Raw genomic sequence first — 14,261 nt, forward strand, 5'->3', positions numbered from 1 at the left:
ACTGAGAATGAATAAATAAACGCCTGTTTCTCCAGACTCGCACTTATCAGTAATCCACAAATCACAGCACTTTCATAATCACTAAGCCATAGCGATTTCAAATTTATTTCGATTTATTGTTCAGCATTACTTGAGCATTTTATAATTTGCATGGCTGAATGATGTCTTCCTCTTATCTGAGTGACCATGAATAACAGAGTATTTTAAGATAATCCATGCGATCACTCCCATGTGATCATCGAATCCAGAGGATTAAGTTAATTCAATACAATATTTCAACTTTCCACATCCACCCGAGGCCGTTTACCTTCAGGAGTTAGAATCGTGACTACTGTACTGTCCTCGCTTATGAAATCAGTCAGACGGCGGGCCGCGGGAGTGGAAGGGGGATCGAGCGGGATTCTATATTGGTGTCGATTTTCAGTCTCATTTTAATGATAGGCCTTACGCATCTGTCAATCATCCCCGCTTGCTATTTGGGGAATGACCCCAGCGCTATGATTAGTCGAACTCTTCTTCTTTTGCTGTTGCTTGATTTGAGGAATGCGAGTGCACAGAGGAGTCACCAGGTTTTTGCGTAGTTTAGAGTGACAAATCGTACCAGCGTACTTTGAGGTCAAAATGCGTATCCGCTATGCAAAATGCGTATCCGCTACGCAAAATGCATACAGGTTAGCAGGTCTGCCATGGTATACCCCAAATATTATCGCATAAAAATAGGCTTGTTACTCACCCACATAGTGAAGGTAGAGGGCCAGGTATTTGTACTGGAAGAGGGGGTTGTTGTTGAGGCTGCTTCTCTGGATCTTCTGGAAGAAGGAGCTGACATCCCAGCGGTACAGCACCTCTAGCAACATGATACTGGGGACCCGCAGGCCCACATTCAGCACCGCCTCCACCCGCTCCTTCACAGCCATCACTCCTGACTACCGCCAACCACACGCAATTCACTGGCACTATCACACACCAGCACTGCTCTGATAAGAGAGAGGTAGACAGAAACAGACACAGAGAAATAAACGTTCATGACTGTAAGTCATTAACAAAAGATGTTTTCTGTCTCAAGACAAGCTCTAAGCACAAGAGAAGCTCTGAAAACAAGACCAAAATTATTTATTACGTGTATCAACGAAACACAGCAAAAAATACAAAAAGATTGTATGCAGGCTATAATTAGACAGATTAAATATAAAATGGACAGAGTCAAACACAGGTTATTACATAACCTGTTTGTTTCCTTTGGGCTGCCTGCTATTACAATTCACACAAACACGTTACAAGCCGGAGCTTTAAACAATCTAATATGCTGCATTGTATACCACAACCTAGCAAATAATGTGTTAGCAAATAACTTGATTGTCAAAGTTCCCCATAACACTGTAAGCAGTAACCTCGTCCATATAGGGAAATAGTTACATAATGGCAAATACAAAGCATCTGTTTTGCACTCAGTGTGCTAAGTACAGGTATACAGTACTTAGCACACTGAGTGCAACTTTTGGGAGAGGAGTACATTTTTGTAACTTCTTTTGTAAAGTAACTTCGAAATCTGTTGTGTTTTTGCACTAAAAATGGTCACAAATAAAACGTCTTTTTGAGATACACATATGCAATAGCCTAGGCCTAAATATAATAAAGTGATCAATAGAGTAGCCTATATGTTTGTTTTGTGCAGACGGATAATTAATGAAACACTGGCAGCCTATACTGTTATTATGGTTACCTCGTAGGCGAATGCATTTCTGTTAACGAGTGTTACATAGAGTAGTCTAACTTTTGTCATATCTATGACCTTTTATGGTTACTGAGACATTTCAAATGTATAGGCCTATTTGTCTGTAAAAAATAATATACTTTTAAGAACTTGTTGTTTGGACTTCCTTTGGGTGGGGTCAATCCTTATCAAAAGTAACTTTTTATAAGACTCCAATTTTATAAGACCCCAAGCCCTGCTAATGTATAGGCTATTCTAGTGCTAGAACCAGTATTAACTCGAAATGAACTATAGTAACCCCGAGCTCATTGAAATTTCATTGTATGAAACTGGCTGATCGCACAACGAGCCTGTTGCAGGATTAAATAAGCTCCTCTGCAAAAATTACTTATTTTTTCGTCCTATCAACGTAAATAAGAACAACAAGCGTGAGGATCTTATGTGTTTATGTTATTTGTACAAAGGCTCGATGCTGCTGCTTTAGCACGTTGATAACCGGTGTTAAACGTTTTTAATAAAATGATAGACTTGTAAACAAATACCTCTATCGTTGCCTTTAATCACACGTTATGTATAATATTTGAATACAGCTATATGCAGCACGCGGCTATTTATGTGCCTTCTCTCTAGAGATGCTGCTGAACCGTTGTGACCTCAGATAACAAACACTGACAGACCCCAGCTCAATGAACCACAATTTACAGAGCCAAAAATATCATTCAACTTACACGAATATGACTCTCGCAAGTGCTCTCGCCTACGATGTCCGACCTTTATTCTTCTGTCGGATGTCAACCATGTTGACGGAGGAATGAATGGAGTGGTTGGCGGTCTCAGGGAATAGCATTCCTACCGAAGAGACGCGGCGCGGCACCGGGACTCGTATCACATCATCCCGCAGCCATTACAGATTGCCACAGTGATCGGTACTGAGCATGTGCGCCGTGGAGAGCGGATTAGCGAGCGCCGTGGCATCATGAGGGCACACGTTGAAGACTGAAAGAAAAAGAAAGAAGAGAGGGGGTGGATAGGTGAAATGATAAGGAGTCAGACCAGACGACTCATTCAAAATGCCAACTGTGCTATAAAGATTAAGAGCGCTATAACCAGATCACGGGCTGTGAATAATAATAAAAAATATATTGGACTTTATCTGTAATGCTGCCTCTTCACATTAATATCTCTCACTTGATTAGATTTAATAATAATAATTTTCGTTTAGTTAAAAAGAATATTTTTATTTATTAAATATACTTTTAGATATTAATATTTATTTATAATAAAATTAATTAAAACAATTACAGGAGTCTGCTGTTTAATTTTAAATGGAGTCTTTGTGGTGGGTTGTGAAGTACGGAAATAAAGTGTCCCCACCCCAGTTGCAAGATTTTAAAAAAGAAGAAAAGTGAATTAGGCCTAGTGTCTCTGTCACGATTCCTTGTATCTCTGTTTCAAGGACTTTTATATTTTTGTCTTGTTGTGCCAATTTGTTCAGTTCCTGGTTATTTAGTATTTATTTAGTTACGGCCACCACGTCAGAGTCTCATCACGTCATGGCCGCCGACCAGGCCAGAGTCTCGTCAAGTCATGGCCGCCACGCCAGAGTCTCGTCACGTCATGGCCGCCGACCACGCCAGAGTCTCGTCAAGTCATGGCCGCCACGCCAGAGTCTCGTCACGTCATGGCCGCCACGCCAGAGTCTCGTCAAGTCATGGCCGCCACGCCAGAGTCTCGTCAAGTCATGGCCACCACGCCAGAGTCTCGTCACGTCATGGCCGTCACGCCAGAGTCTCCACATGTCATGACCCACGCACCTCAAGTTTCCCCAACGGCTCTCTGTCTGCCTTGTTACATCCAAGGAGGGTGAATATGAACTCTCTGTCTGCCCTGTCACAGCCAAGGAGGCCGAATATGAACCCTTTGACTGCCCAGTCACGATCACAGAGGCTGGTTATGAACTCCCATTGTTCCCTGTTCCCTCCGTTACAGCCACTGAGGCAGATGAACTCTTTGAGCTCTTTGAGTCATGGTCACAGAAGCCAATTTTGAGCTCCTTGTTACAGCCATTGAGGCAGTGAATCCCTCAGTGCTCTATGTTTCAGTGTTGCCGTAATATCCAGCACCGACAGCACTGTGATGTTCCAGGCTCCCGTCAGAGTGGTCCTCTACTCCGCCTGCTCCACCGTGGGGGTCTTCTGTTTAGTCTTCTCTACTATGGTGGTCTTCTGCTCTGCCCTGGTGGACTCCTGTACCTTCAGCCCCCCTTTGGTTGTTTTCAGCTCTGCCTGCTCCGCCTTGGGGTTCTCCTACTCTGCCGGTTCCAACCTGGTCACTGCCAGCCCAGCCTTGGCTCCCTGAACTGTCAGCGCCACCTTGGTCTTTAGGCCCACTTCCACCACACAGGCCTGGCCCTCCATCCTTTCCCCTGTTGGAAAACCCTCCTGGATTTTTTGTGTCAGTTTCAGGGGCATCTGAAAGTCTTCATGACTTTTTTTTTACATATTCCTTTTTTTATATTTGTTCTTTGTTTGCCTTGGTTGAGTTCCTGTTACACTATCTCCATTGTAATCTTGTTAGTTTCCATAGAAACCTTTGTTTGTCACCAAGTGAACTAATCACATACACCTTTCCTTCACTTAGTCTCTTGTTACCTTTATGTATTTAAACCCTCTGTCCCTCTGAACATTGTCTCGTGTTTCATTGTGGTGTTTACCTGTATTTTCCATGTGTGTAATAAATGGGTTTTCATCGTTCCTCTGCATCAAGCATTTTTTGTGGATTATCACGTCTATCCAGAGTGTGACAGCCTCTGCTTTCACACTCAGACACAACAAAGCATGTGGTTTAAAACTGATGACCTTAATCACGCTTTATGGGGAATTATCATCTCCAAACCCCTAGTAATTTCTCCTCTTGTGGTGAAACCACATCTGGCTCATTTATTTACTCATGTTGACATGTACTTCCCTTCGGTATAAACATATGATTAAGCATCATCTACAGAGTATGATGTAGCACACATGGAATATACAGTAAATGTCCATTCAATTGTAAAATACAATCACATGTTCACCCACAACAGCAGTCCATAAAGCAGCCTTGTGTCAAGATAACCAAAAACAATAGTTTCAACTGACAAGTCTCAAAAACTGTACAGGTCCTGGACCACATCAAAAACACAGTCCCATTTGTACGTTTAGTGAAAGCTCATTTGCTAAATCACTGCTGAGTAAGATTCACTATAGATATTCCAGACCTGTGTATTTTCATAAAATTAACACACTATTTTTAGTCTGTCCATTATAAGACAAAATATGAAAGAACACATTTTATAACCTTTTATTATAGCCACAGACAGTGTGTCTGCTGCATATCGACTGTAAATCATTGAATTGTGAGCATGTGAATGTTTCTATCAGCCTACTAGCAAGACCACATGTCCCAGAGGGAGTGAGCCAATATTCTCTTTTAGTCTCTATACTTCATAAGTAGGTCAGCAATCTGTACCCTCTTCACTCTCATAATGATGTTGAGGAAATGTTTTTTATCCGTTTAAATGTCACACTTGCCTTGAAAAAACTCTGATAAGGAGGGACTGTGGCTTTCGTAAGATGTTAAGAAACCAACTTGTATAAATCAAGAATAAATACAGACAAGGTTTTGGCTCTTTTTAAAATATTATCTGTAATAATTGTAATGATTCGTTTATTTTCATTCACCTCATTTAAAACTGATTGCTAATTTTGGTAATTAGCAGAGTTTCAGTCACGGCTGATCTGCTGTGAGAATGAATGGCAAAATTGTTTGGGTAAGTTCCTCAAAATGAATCACAAATTGTATCATTTCCAAAAACCCAGCGCTTGTGTTTTTACAAGAGACAATTCATGGTGGTTAAGTATCACTCACACGTGTTTTTTCCAGGCTTCGATAGAGGGTTAATTTTTTACACAACATTTGAACTATCAGTGATTTAAGCAGTGCTTCTGCTTTGATGTTGTAACTCTGTTGAACTGAGGGGAATAGCACTTTGTTTTGCTCCACACTGAGCTGTGACAGTAATTTCTGTCTTGAGCAGTCCTGTGTGTGATCTACAGAAAAAGAAAGACATTTGCACATAATTAGGACCTTAACAAAGTCCATGCCTTTCAAATGTGTGTAAGCAACCTACACACTACATAATAGTTCACAACTGGTGAGACGTGACATGAAATCATTTTTGAATTTAAACATGCAACACAAACTGAATTAAGAGCATATTGATGTTTTATGTCTGATATAATCATGTAAAGACATCAGAAACATTGCAATCATAATAAATACATGTAACGCAATATTACAGTTATAAATAATTCATTTAAGGGCATGATAGTGTTATTCATTCTATTATACAATAGATAAACTATTAAAAGAACACATACAATGTGTTTGTATTTAATTATACAGTATATGACCAAAGTAAGTCTAATAAGAGTCAATCATTGTTCATAATGGTTAAAAAGATTTAAAAATATAAAGCTGTATTTAATTATACATAATCAATTATAGCATCATTAACTTTGGTTCTTGGTTCCAGTGCTTCTTGTTTTTTTTGTTTCTGAATCTAAAAAATAAACAGAGAAAGTTTGTATTACAGTGTGTGCAGAAAAACAAAAACATTAATTAATAAAGCAATAAGGAAATTATTTTAGGGATAAAGCAAATTAATCTCCCGCTAAAAAATAGAACAAATCTTAAATACACGTACTTGTACAGGCTCCATTCACTCCAAGAGGAATTACAGAATTCATCCTTCGCTCTCACACACACCGCCATCCCTTTTTTCACTGGCACCTGGTGGCTTTGTGTGAGGTAAGTCTGAGCGCAATGAGAACAAATATTAATACATATAATAATAATAGTTTTAATGATATATATATAGTGAGAACAAATATTCTCATATTTTTTATTCCATAAAAAAAAAATTAAAACAGGTATTTTTTTTTTATTGTAATAATATTTCAATATTTCTGTTTTTACTCTATTTTTGATCAAATGAATGGTGAGCATAAGAGACATTAGAAATCGTAATTATTCCAAACTTTTAACCAGTAATTATTACATGTTAAATAAGTTAACAATACCTTTGGCAAGTTCGGTTTGGAGCAGTCACATTTTTTGCCTTTCCGACAGCGAATCTCTTTCACTTGGAAGATGAGAGGGAAGTAGGAAGATGGTGTGTTCCAGGAGTGTGGATAGCCAACTTCGACAGATGTTTTATTGATCCTGCTAATAGCCACCACATCAGGCCTCACTTAAAAGTGGAGAAAAAGATGTCAGCAACATTGTTTCATATTCAGATGAGCGGCATATTACTTCAAAATTCTAAGCCCCATCTTATCAATTTTTAAGCGCTCACCGATATCCATGATGTAGAACTTTTTGTTGTAGGTTTCTACAACAAAGCTACTTCTGAAGTATATGGTCAGGTTGATGCGGTCCACCTCCTCTGAATAAGCACAGTAGTCTTGATCTAAGCATGTGATGCTCTGTCCTTCTGAATCCAGACTGCAGCTGATGTTGCTTCCACCGTGAAGCCTGGATCAGAATCACACAGTCAAAAAAAAAAAATCTCCACATTCCTCACATCATTGCAGATGGCAGAGCAAGTTTGGGAAACTTACCGTGAGGCTTTGATATGAGCAACATGGCCATGCCTGTTCTTATCCCATGTCCAGGAACATTGGAAGGAACCTCCATAGTTATTTGTTGAACAATGGATGTAACCTTGTTTGGTAATTAAATAAATAAAATAAATACACATAAACATACAAATCGTTTGCAATCAAGTGTTTTAAATTAATACTTATATGTAAAGCAAAGACTCATTAAATTGATCAAAAGTAACAGTAAAGCCATTTATAATGTTAAAAGATTTCTATTTCAAATAAATGCTATTCTTTTGGACTATTCATCAAAGAATCCTGAATTGTTTTTATCATGGTTTCGACAAAAAAAGTAAGCAGCACAACTATTTTCAACATTGATAATAATCAGAAATGTTTCTTAAACACCAAATCAGCATATTGGAATGATTTCCGAAAGATCATGTGACACTGAAAACTGGGTTTTCTGGAAGGTTTGAAACTTTTTTAGTATTATGACAATGCTACAAAATGTAAATGATGGGTCTACCTTTCTCAGGAGTGTTCTTGATAATCTTCTTGAAGGTCCACTGAGCCAGCACCAGTGTGTGGTTTAGGTAGGAGCCATCCTTGTTGAAACAGGAGTAATTGGCCCCCTTCCACCCCTCCACTGTGACCATGATCCTGTTTCCTTGAGCCTCCAGATTTTCAACTTCGTTTTTGGTCCATGTAACATTTTGCCCTTCGTAGGCTTCTCCACAGATAAGTGGCACTTGTACCATGTTTACATCTTTACCAGAATCAACATTCACCACAAGCACTGATGACAGACAATTGGAAAATAAAAATTAGAGGTGTGACTATATAAAAACAAGCCCAAATACAATTAAAATCCAGTTTATAAGCAGAGCTCAAGTAGGAGTATTTCAGGGTCAAGTAAATGTCTAGGAGAAACTATACACAATGAAAAAAATCCTTCAGATATGATTCATAGATACAAACCGTTTGGTTTAAGTGTCCAATAACTCTCAGTTGTTTTGATGGATCCTACAGTAGAGGACTGGAGAAACATCAATGTACCTAGCAAGAGAAAAATCATCTGTTGGTAGAAAAAGAAAAGGTTTACTCTATGGTCATTTGCCTTGTCATTTTGTAATAGAATATTTGGCCTATTGTTTGTTATGCATGTTAAATTGGTTAATCCTACTTCTGCTATTGTTATTCATATATAAAAGTGTCAGTTTAAATATAAGATCTTTGTCTGTGAAGCAAAACTATTGCTCGTGGTGAACTCTTAGGCTACCATAAATAACTGAACAAATATTTTATACATTTTAATATTAAATAATATATTATTTCAATAAAATAATTAAGTGGTACTTTTAATGAGATTATAAAAGAGACTTACCTTTGATCACTCAAAAATCCAACAAGATTAACCTCCACAGCCAGACTGACCTCGCTTTGCTTTGTTGTGTTTTAGTGTGCAAGCTTATAAGCAACGTGTCAGGAGGGCAGAATTTCCCTGGCCAGGAAAAGTCCAGTGCAGGTTATAGAGGAACCAAACACAGAATGAGCAACTCCAGAACCTGAGCTTTCCTCGGACTTCCTCTCACTATCTAGTCCTATCTCTTCTCTAATAATGGTCTATTTATATACAATAACAAAGCCTGTTAGGGACAGTATTGCGCTTTTATTGGACTGTATTATATTTGGCAGGAAAAGATAGGACATGAAATTGCTAATTAGTTTCCAGTGTGGACTACTGAGCCTAAAGGGTGGGAAAGAAATTTAGTCAAATATTTGTTTTAAAACACCTTGGAAATTTTTGCCACAAGTTCTCATCTGAAAACCAGAGGATGATTTACCTGGTTGCATTACTGTGTTTGATTTGCTTATCCCTACACCCAGCTCTGCTGTTTTTTCCAATTCAAAAATTCCCTTTTTCACTCAGATTATGTCATTTAGTGATTTGTGCATTAAGGGTTCTGATTCGAAATTACACATGAAACACTGATGACACTATTCAGCATGATACATGAAAAGTGTTCTATAAGATGCCTAGATTACATTTAAAAAAGAAAAGAAAACAAAGAACTCTCAGCTCAGTGGTCGTGTCCGAAAGCTGAAAAATGCTTCCCCATAATTCTGCGCGTTCGATTCCGTGACAGTTGCGTTAAAAAAATAAATATGGTGTCTGAAAGTTGCAGTTGGTGGTCAGGTTGTGTGTAAATGTATTTTTTAACCAAATTTTTCCACTTTTGATGTCATTATAGTGAGAAATTATTGTAGTCAATAAATATAAGGTCTATTTTGTTGTAGATCATCAAACCAAAATCAGTTTCGTAAGGTACCTTCCAGCACAAAGTCCAGTGAGGCAAGTCCTATGATTTCAGACCCAGCCATTCTATATGGAATTCTAAAACATAATTACCATGGTAAAAGTATTAAATGAAGGGTGACGTTATTTCAACCCAAAGAGAAAAATGAAGTGAAGGATTTTTTTTATCCATTATTTGAATTTAAACAAATTTTATTGCATTCTCTAACTGATGAACACTATCAAATTTATGATTATTTCTGCCTTCTGGATAGTCATGAGAAAAAAAAAAAAAAAACACTGAACGGTAAGAATAATTACTTGTTAATGCATATTTCATCTTTAACAAGAGGACAACCCGAAAAAAAACCTATACCAAAATGTATTTAAAATACAATTTCATACTAAGTACAACAAATCCATTAGCTTACTGACATATCGCTTGAGACTTGCCTGATATATAAATTATAATTAGATTTGATTTGGAGTACTTCTTTATTGCAAAATGCACATTTATTACACTTAGCCTTACATTAAGCCTAAAATGTGTTTTAATACATTATTAGTAAGGATAGTATGATCACTGTATGACATCAGTCTTTAAATGCAAGATATTTAAAGTGTACCTATCTTTAGTTGGACCTCAGTACTATTTCTGGATAACTTAAGCACATTAAGTACGAAAATAGTTGTTCCAATTTAGCAGACAAGTCAAGTCATTTATTATTGTCAAGTACAATGAAAAACTTACTCCACAGACTATAGACAGACCAAATACAATAAACCTCACTGTTATATAAACAAAACAAATATACATACTATAAACAGATATTACCAAATGATTGCTAAACCATATGACAATAAGATAATCAGTGGAAAAAATAAAAGACAATAAGTGACATAATAAGTCATGATAATGCAGACTTTAAGTATATCAATTTAGTGTCTCAAAAGTAAAATTGCAGAGTATTTATATTAAGTACATAATATGTAAATGTATTTGTAGTATACTTAGCATAAATAAATGTATTTCAAATATAATTGAGTATATTTAGTTTTCACTAGGGATTTCATGAATCTGTAATTTCTATGAATCTTTTTATGTAATTTTTATGAATCTATAATAAGTGGACATATGGTGGAATTTCAATGTTTCGAATAACTGTTGTGCTTTTCTTTTCCCTTCCTCAGACATTCAGTTCTACCTTTTCATGAAGCATGTGACTACAATGGGGAAGAAACACATGATGCTGACCTTCAACATGCTGGATTGGGATACAGATAGAGAAATTGATTTTGAAGAGTTGTATCTAATGGTCTGCATTATGCTCAGTAGTGAAGTGAGACATTCTCTTACAAAACATGAGCACATCAAAAACAGCCCCTCCACACTTACCACAATACAGGACCTACAATATCTGAGCAAAAAGCCACTTCCCCACCAGGAAAACCCCATTTATGGCCAAATTCCCTTTGTCTTTATCATTGATATTGGTTTATGAGATCAAGAAAAGCTATGCTGTGATCAATATGGCATGTGCTGAATTGTGCCTGTGTTCGTAGCATCATGCGAAAAAGACCTTCATCCATCGCCATTCCTGCTCTGTGTTTGAGATGCTGGATGTGGATGGTATACTGTAAAAAGTGTTCAGTTCACTTACTTAAAAACAAAATTGTAAACCCGTTGCCTTAAAATTATTAAGTAATAAACGTAATGCTTAGTTGAAAAAATAAGTTAAGTGACCTTGACAATTCCACGTTACTACATTTTTTCAATTAAGCATGAAGTTTATTTACTTAATCATTTTAAGGCAATGGGTTTCCTAAATGTTTTTAAGTTAAGTCAACTAATCACTTTTTAATCACCTCAAAAAAAAAATTCAGGCTTTCAAATTCCACTTCGGATTCATTTTTAACCTCAAGAGTTCAGCGCTCTAAAAACTTTTCACCAGTTTGACATCAATAAGGATGAGGTACAGATTTTACAGCTACAAGTGCTGCTTAAATATTTAAAGGGATATTTCACCGCTGGAAAGATGAATGTGTATTTAAATTGGGTCATTTATGTAGTAGAAATTATTTTAGAAGTTGGTGCCTTCTAGACTGAGAAAAGCCAGAAAAAGTGGATGAAAGACAACAATTCCCAGAATGCACTTGCTTCGCTGCCCTACGAGGCCACTCCCAAGCCACGCCTACCGGTTACAGAGGGCAGTATCGGAAGAAATGATACAACTAGGCTACTAGTTGACTCGAAACTGAAAAGACGGCGTTTTATCGTGAGATCCCACCCCCTATGGGCGGGTTGAAACCATGCAGAACTAGCTCCTACTACTGGCTGTAGGCTCTAGCCTCTGGCCAAAAAAGCCTCCTCCGGTGACGCAAAATTATGATTTTTGTGCCATCTGAGTTTTTTTCCAGACACACAATACAGAAATCTCTCGTCTCAGGGGGACATGAGGGAGGGAAGCATGGTCATTCGAAAATACTACCGGGTTTCTACTGATACAAAACTGGAAAATCGGTGAAGTATCCCTTCGCATAAAATGAAGCCTTAAAAAGTCACCATGCTCAAAATTGTCCATTCTGATTTTTTATGGAATTTTGCAGTATTTATTATAAATTATTTATCCATGCACATAATCATTATTTTAATTCATGTGCCCTCGAAAACTTTAGTCAAAATAACTTTCCTTGCAGCGACATCTATTATGTGACGTGTTTACTGGCGCAAGGGTGGGACAACCTGTCATGAGATCACAGCAAAAGCAAATGACAACGATCTAATCGACTGATAGACAAAATCAAGTCCCGCCCTACATTTTTTCTTTGGAGAAAACAAAAGGGAAGAAAAGACTATCACAACTTCAGTTTCATGCCGACAAGTAGACACCACTGCCAGCTGGATGCTTCAGTAGTGGGTGGAACTAATGCGCAAGTAGCAATCCCATTGGCTAGGACTTAATTTTGTTTTGATTTCAACAAATCAGTTCACTGAATATTATTTAGAAACATTATGTCAAAAGTCTGGCAGGTGAAAAAAAATGTACTAGCCAATGACAACTATGTCCAATGTGTCTGCAGAGAGAGTAGTCAATATATAAGATTCAGATAAGAGGATTGTGTGGATTGTTGTTTAATCAAATAGTAACTTAATTGTGATTTAATAATAGAGCATTAAATCAAATGAAATTAAATCATCAACAGTGCCTGAATTTAACCAGGTTGTGCATGGATGCCCCCCCAAAAAACAAAAAAACACTTTGAACAAGACAATGACACACAATTTGTGGAAGATGCCACCAGATGAACCTCAGAATCACAGTTACTGCACTGAGTATATTGTACTTGAGATATAAAAAAGTGTCTTCTGTTTATTCTGACTATTGTCTGATGTAATAAAGGTGAATAACAATAGCAGTAGTATCAATAGTAAAATAGAAGAAATAATGAAGTATTTGTTGAGAATGATATTGTAGCAGTTTGTTTAATAATATACGTGTACTGTATCTATTTAAGGTATAGAGCCCAGCTAGTTGTCACACTGTTTACTCCAGTGAAAATTTCATTTTTGAAAGTTAATTTCTGTAAAAGATAGTTTTGACTACACAAAAGCTATTTCTACATTTCCAACATCTCTGCCCAAAGAAAAAGATTCAGTTCATTAGCAGGGCCCTATATGGGGTAAATTGTCACAATGTAACCTCAGTCAATACAATTATACAATTATGAAACAATTGTAATACAACTTCTCCGTGTGACAACTACCCTTGTCTCCCGATATTTATGGCCTAGTTCCATACATTATTTTATGAGTTGCTGACATAACTTCCCTTGACCCTGAAACCTTTTAAACCTTTGAAAGTTTCTGCCACAATAGTTTATTTAGTGAAACTGTGCTATCACACATATACAAAGCAGAGAGAAGAGACGAGGGAGAGTGAGTTCACTTCCCACATTTACCACTGAAAGGGAAGTTCTCTGGTCACCTTCAGCAGATGACAACAGTGTCCTGTTACACTGTCCTTTATGAAACTCCTTTACATTTGACACTTTTGGCATTAGTTAATAGGTTTTATGTAAAAATGTTAATGTAGATTTACAGTAGAAATAGTGTATTTGCATTTTTTTTTTATTCTTGTATCTCTCATGAATGTTTTAACTTAAAGGGATACTCCACTTTAAAATGAAAATTCTGTCATCATATACTCACCCTCATGTTGTTTCAAACGTGTATGAATTTCTTTCTTCTGCTGAACAGAAAGGAAGATATTTAGAAGAATTATATTCAGTTTCTGGTCTCATTGACTTCCATAGTATATATTTGTCCTACTATGGAAGTCAATGAGACCAGAAACTGTCTGGTTACTGACATTCTTATAAATATCTTCCTTTCTGTTCAGCAGAAGAAAGAAATTCATACAGGTTTGAAACAACATGAGGGTGAGTATATGATGACAGAATTTTCATTTTAAAGTGGAGTATCCCTTTAAAACATAAAGGCCCCTTGTGGATTTTCGACATTACAGCCAGAAGAGGGCAGTAGTGTACCAGTTCTGTGTAAAGACCTGACCTTCTTATTTCTACAGTCAGAAGCTGAATTCAGATC

General features: G+C 37.1%; 2 protein-coding genes across 3 annotated transcripts in view; both read right to left on the reverse strand.

Annotated features, from left to right (window-relative positions):
* The window catches only part of rnf145a (ring finger protein 145a), a 40,764-nt gene that overhangs the window by 25,945 nt on the left and 558 nt on the right, over positions 1-14,261 (reverse strand). Inside the window, exons 1-3 of one of the 2 annotated variants that reach the window (XM_084429903.1) lie at positions 5,621-5,755; positions 2,443-2,710; positions 734-977 (exon numbers count right to left, since the gene is read on the reverse strand). In XM_084429903.1, coding sequence (XP_084286029.1) covers positions 734-917 — 184 coding nt within the window. In that variant the 5' untranslated portion in view covers positions 918-977; positions 2,443-2,710; positions 5,621-5,755. Of the gene's footprint in view, positions 1-733; positions 978-2,442; positions 2,711-5,620; positions 5,756-14,261 lie in introns of those variants that run through there. The other variant, XM_084429904.1, reaches the window with a different exon arrangement.
* Positions 6,079-9,705, reverse strand: il12ba (interleukin 12Ba). Its single transcript, XM_084429905.1, has 8 exons — positions 8,744-9,705; positions 8,338-8,434; positions 7,886-8,155; positions 7,375-7,477; positions 7,110-7,288; positions 6,835-7,004; positions 6,459-6,568; positions 6,079-6,314 (listed from the first exon to the last, which is right to left on the reverse strand). Exons 2-8 carry the CDS (start codon positions 8,432-8,434, stop codon positions 6,254-6,256), a joined length of 990 nt encoding a protein of 329 aa, XP_084286031.1. The 5' UTR covers positions 8,744-9,705; the 3' UTR covers positions 6,079-6,253.

The sequence above is a fragment of the Rutilus rutilus genome (assembly GCF_951802725.1).
Source record: "Rutilus rutilus genome assembly, chromosome: 14".
Taxonomy (NCBI): domain Eukaryota; kingdom Metazoa; phylum Chordata; class Actinopteri; order Cypriniformes; family Leuciscidae; genus Rutilus; species Rutilus rutilus.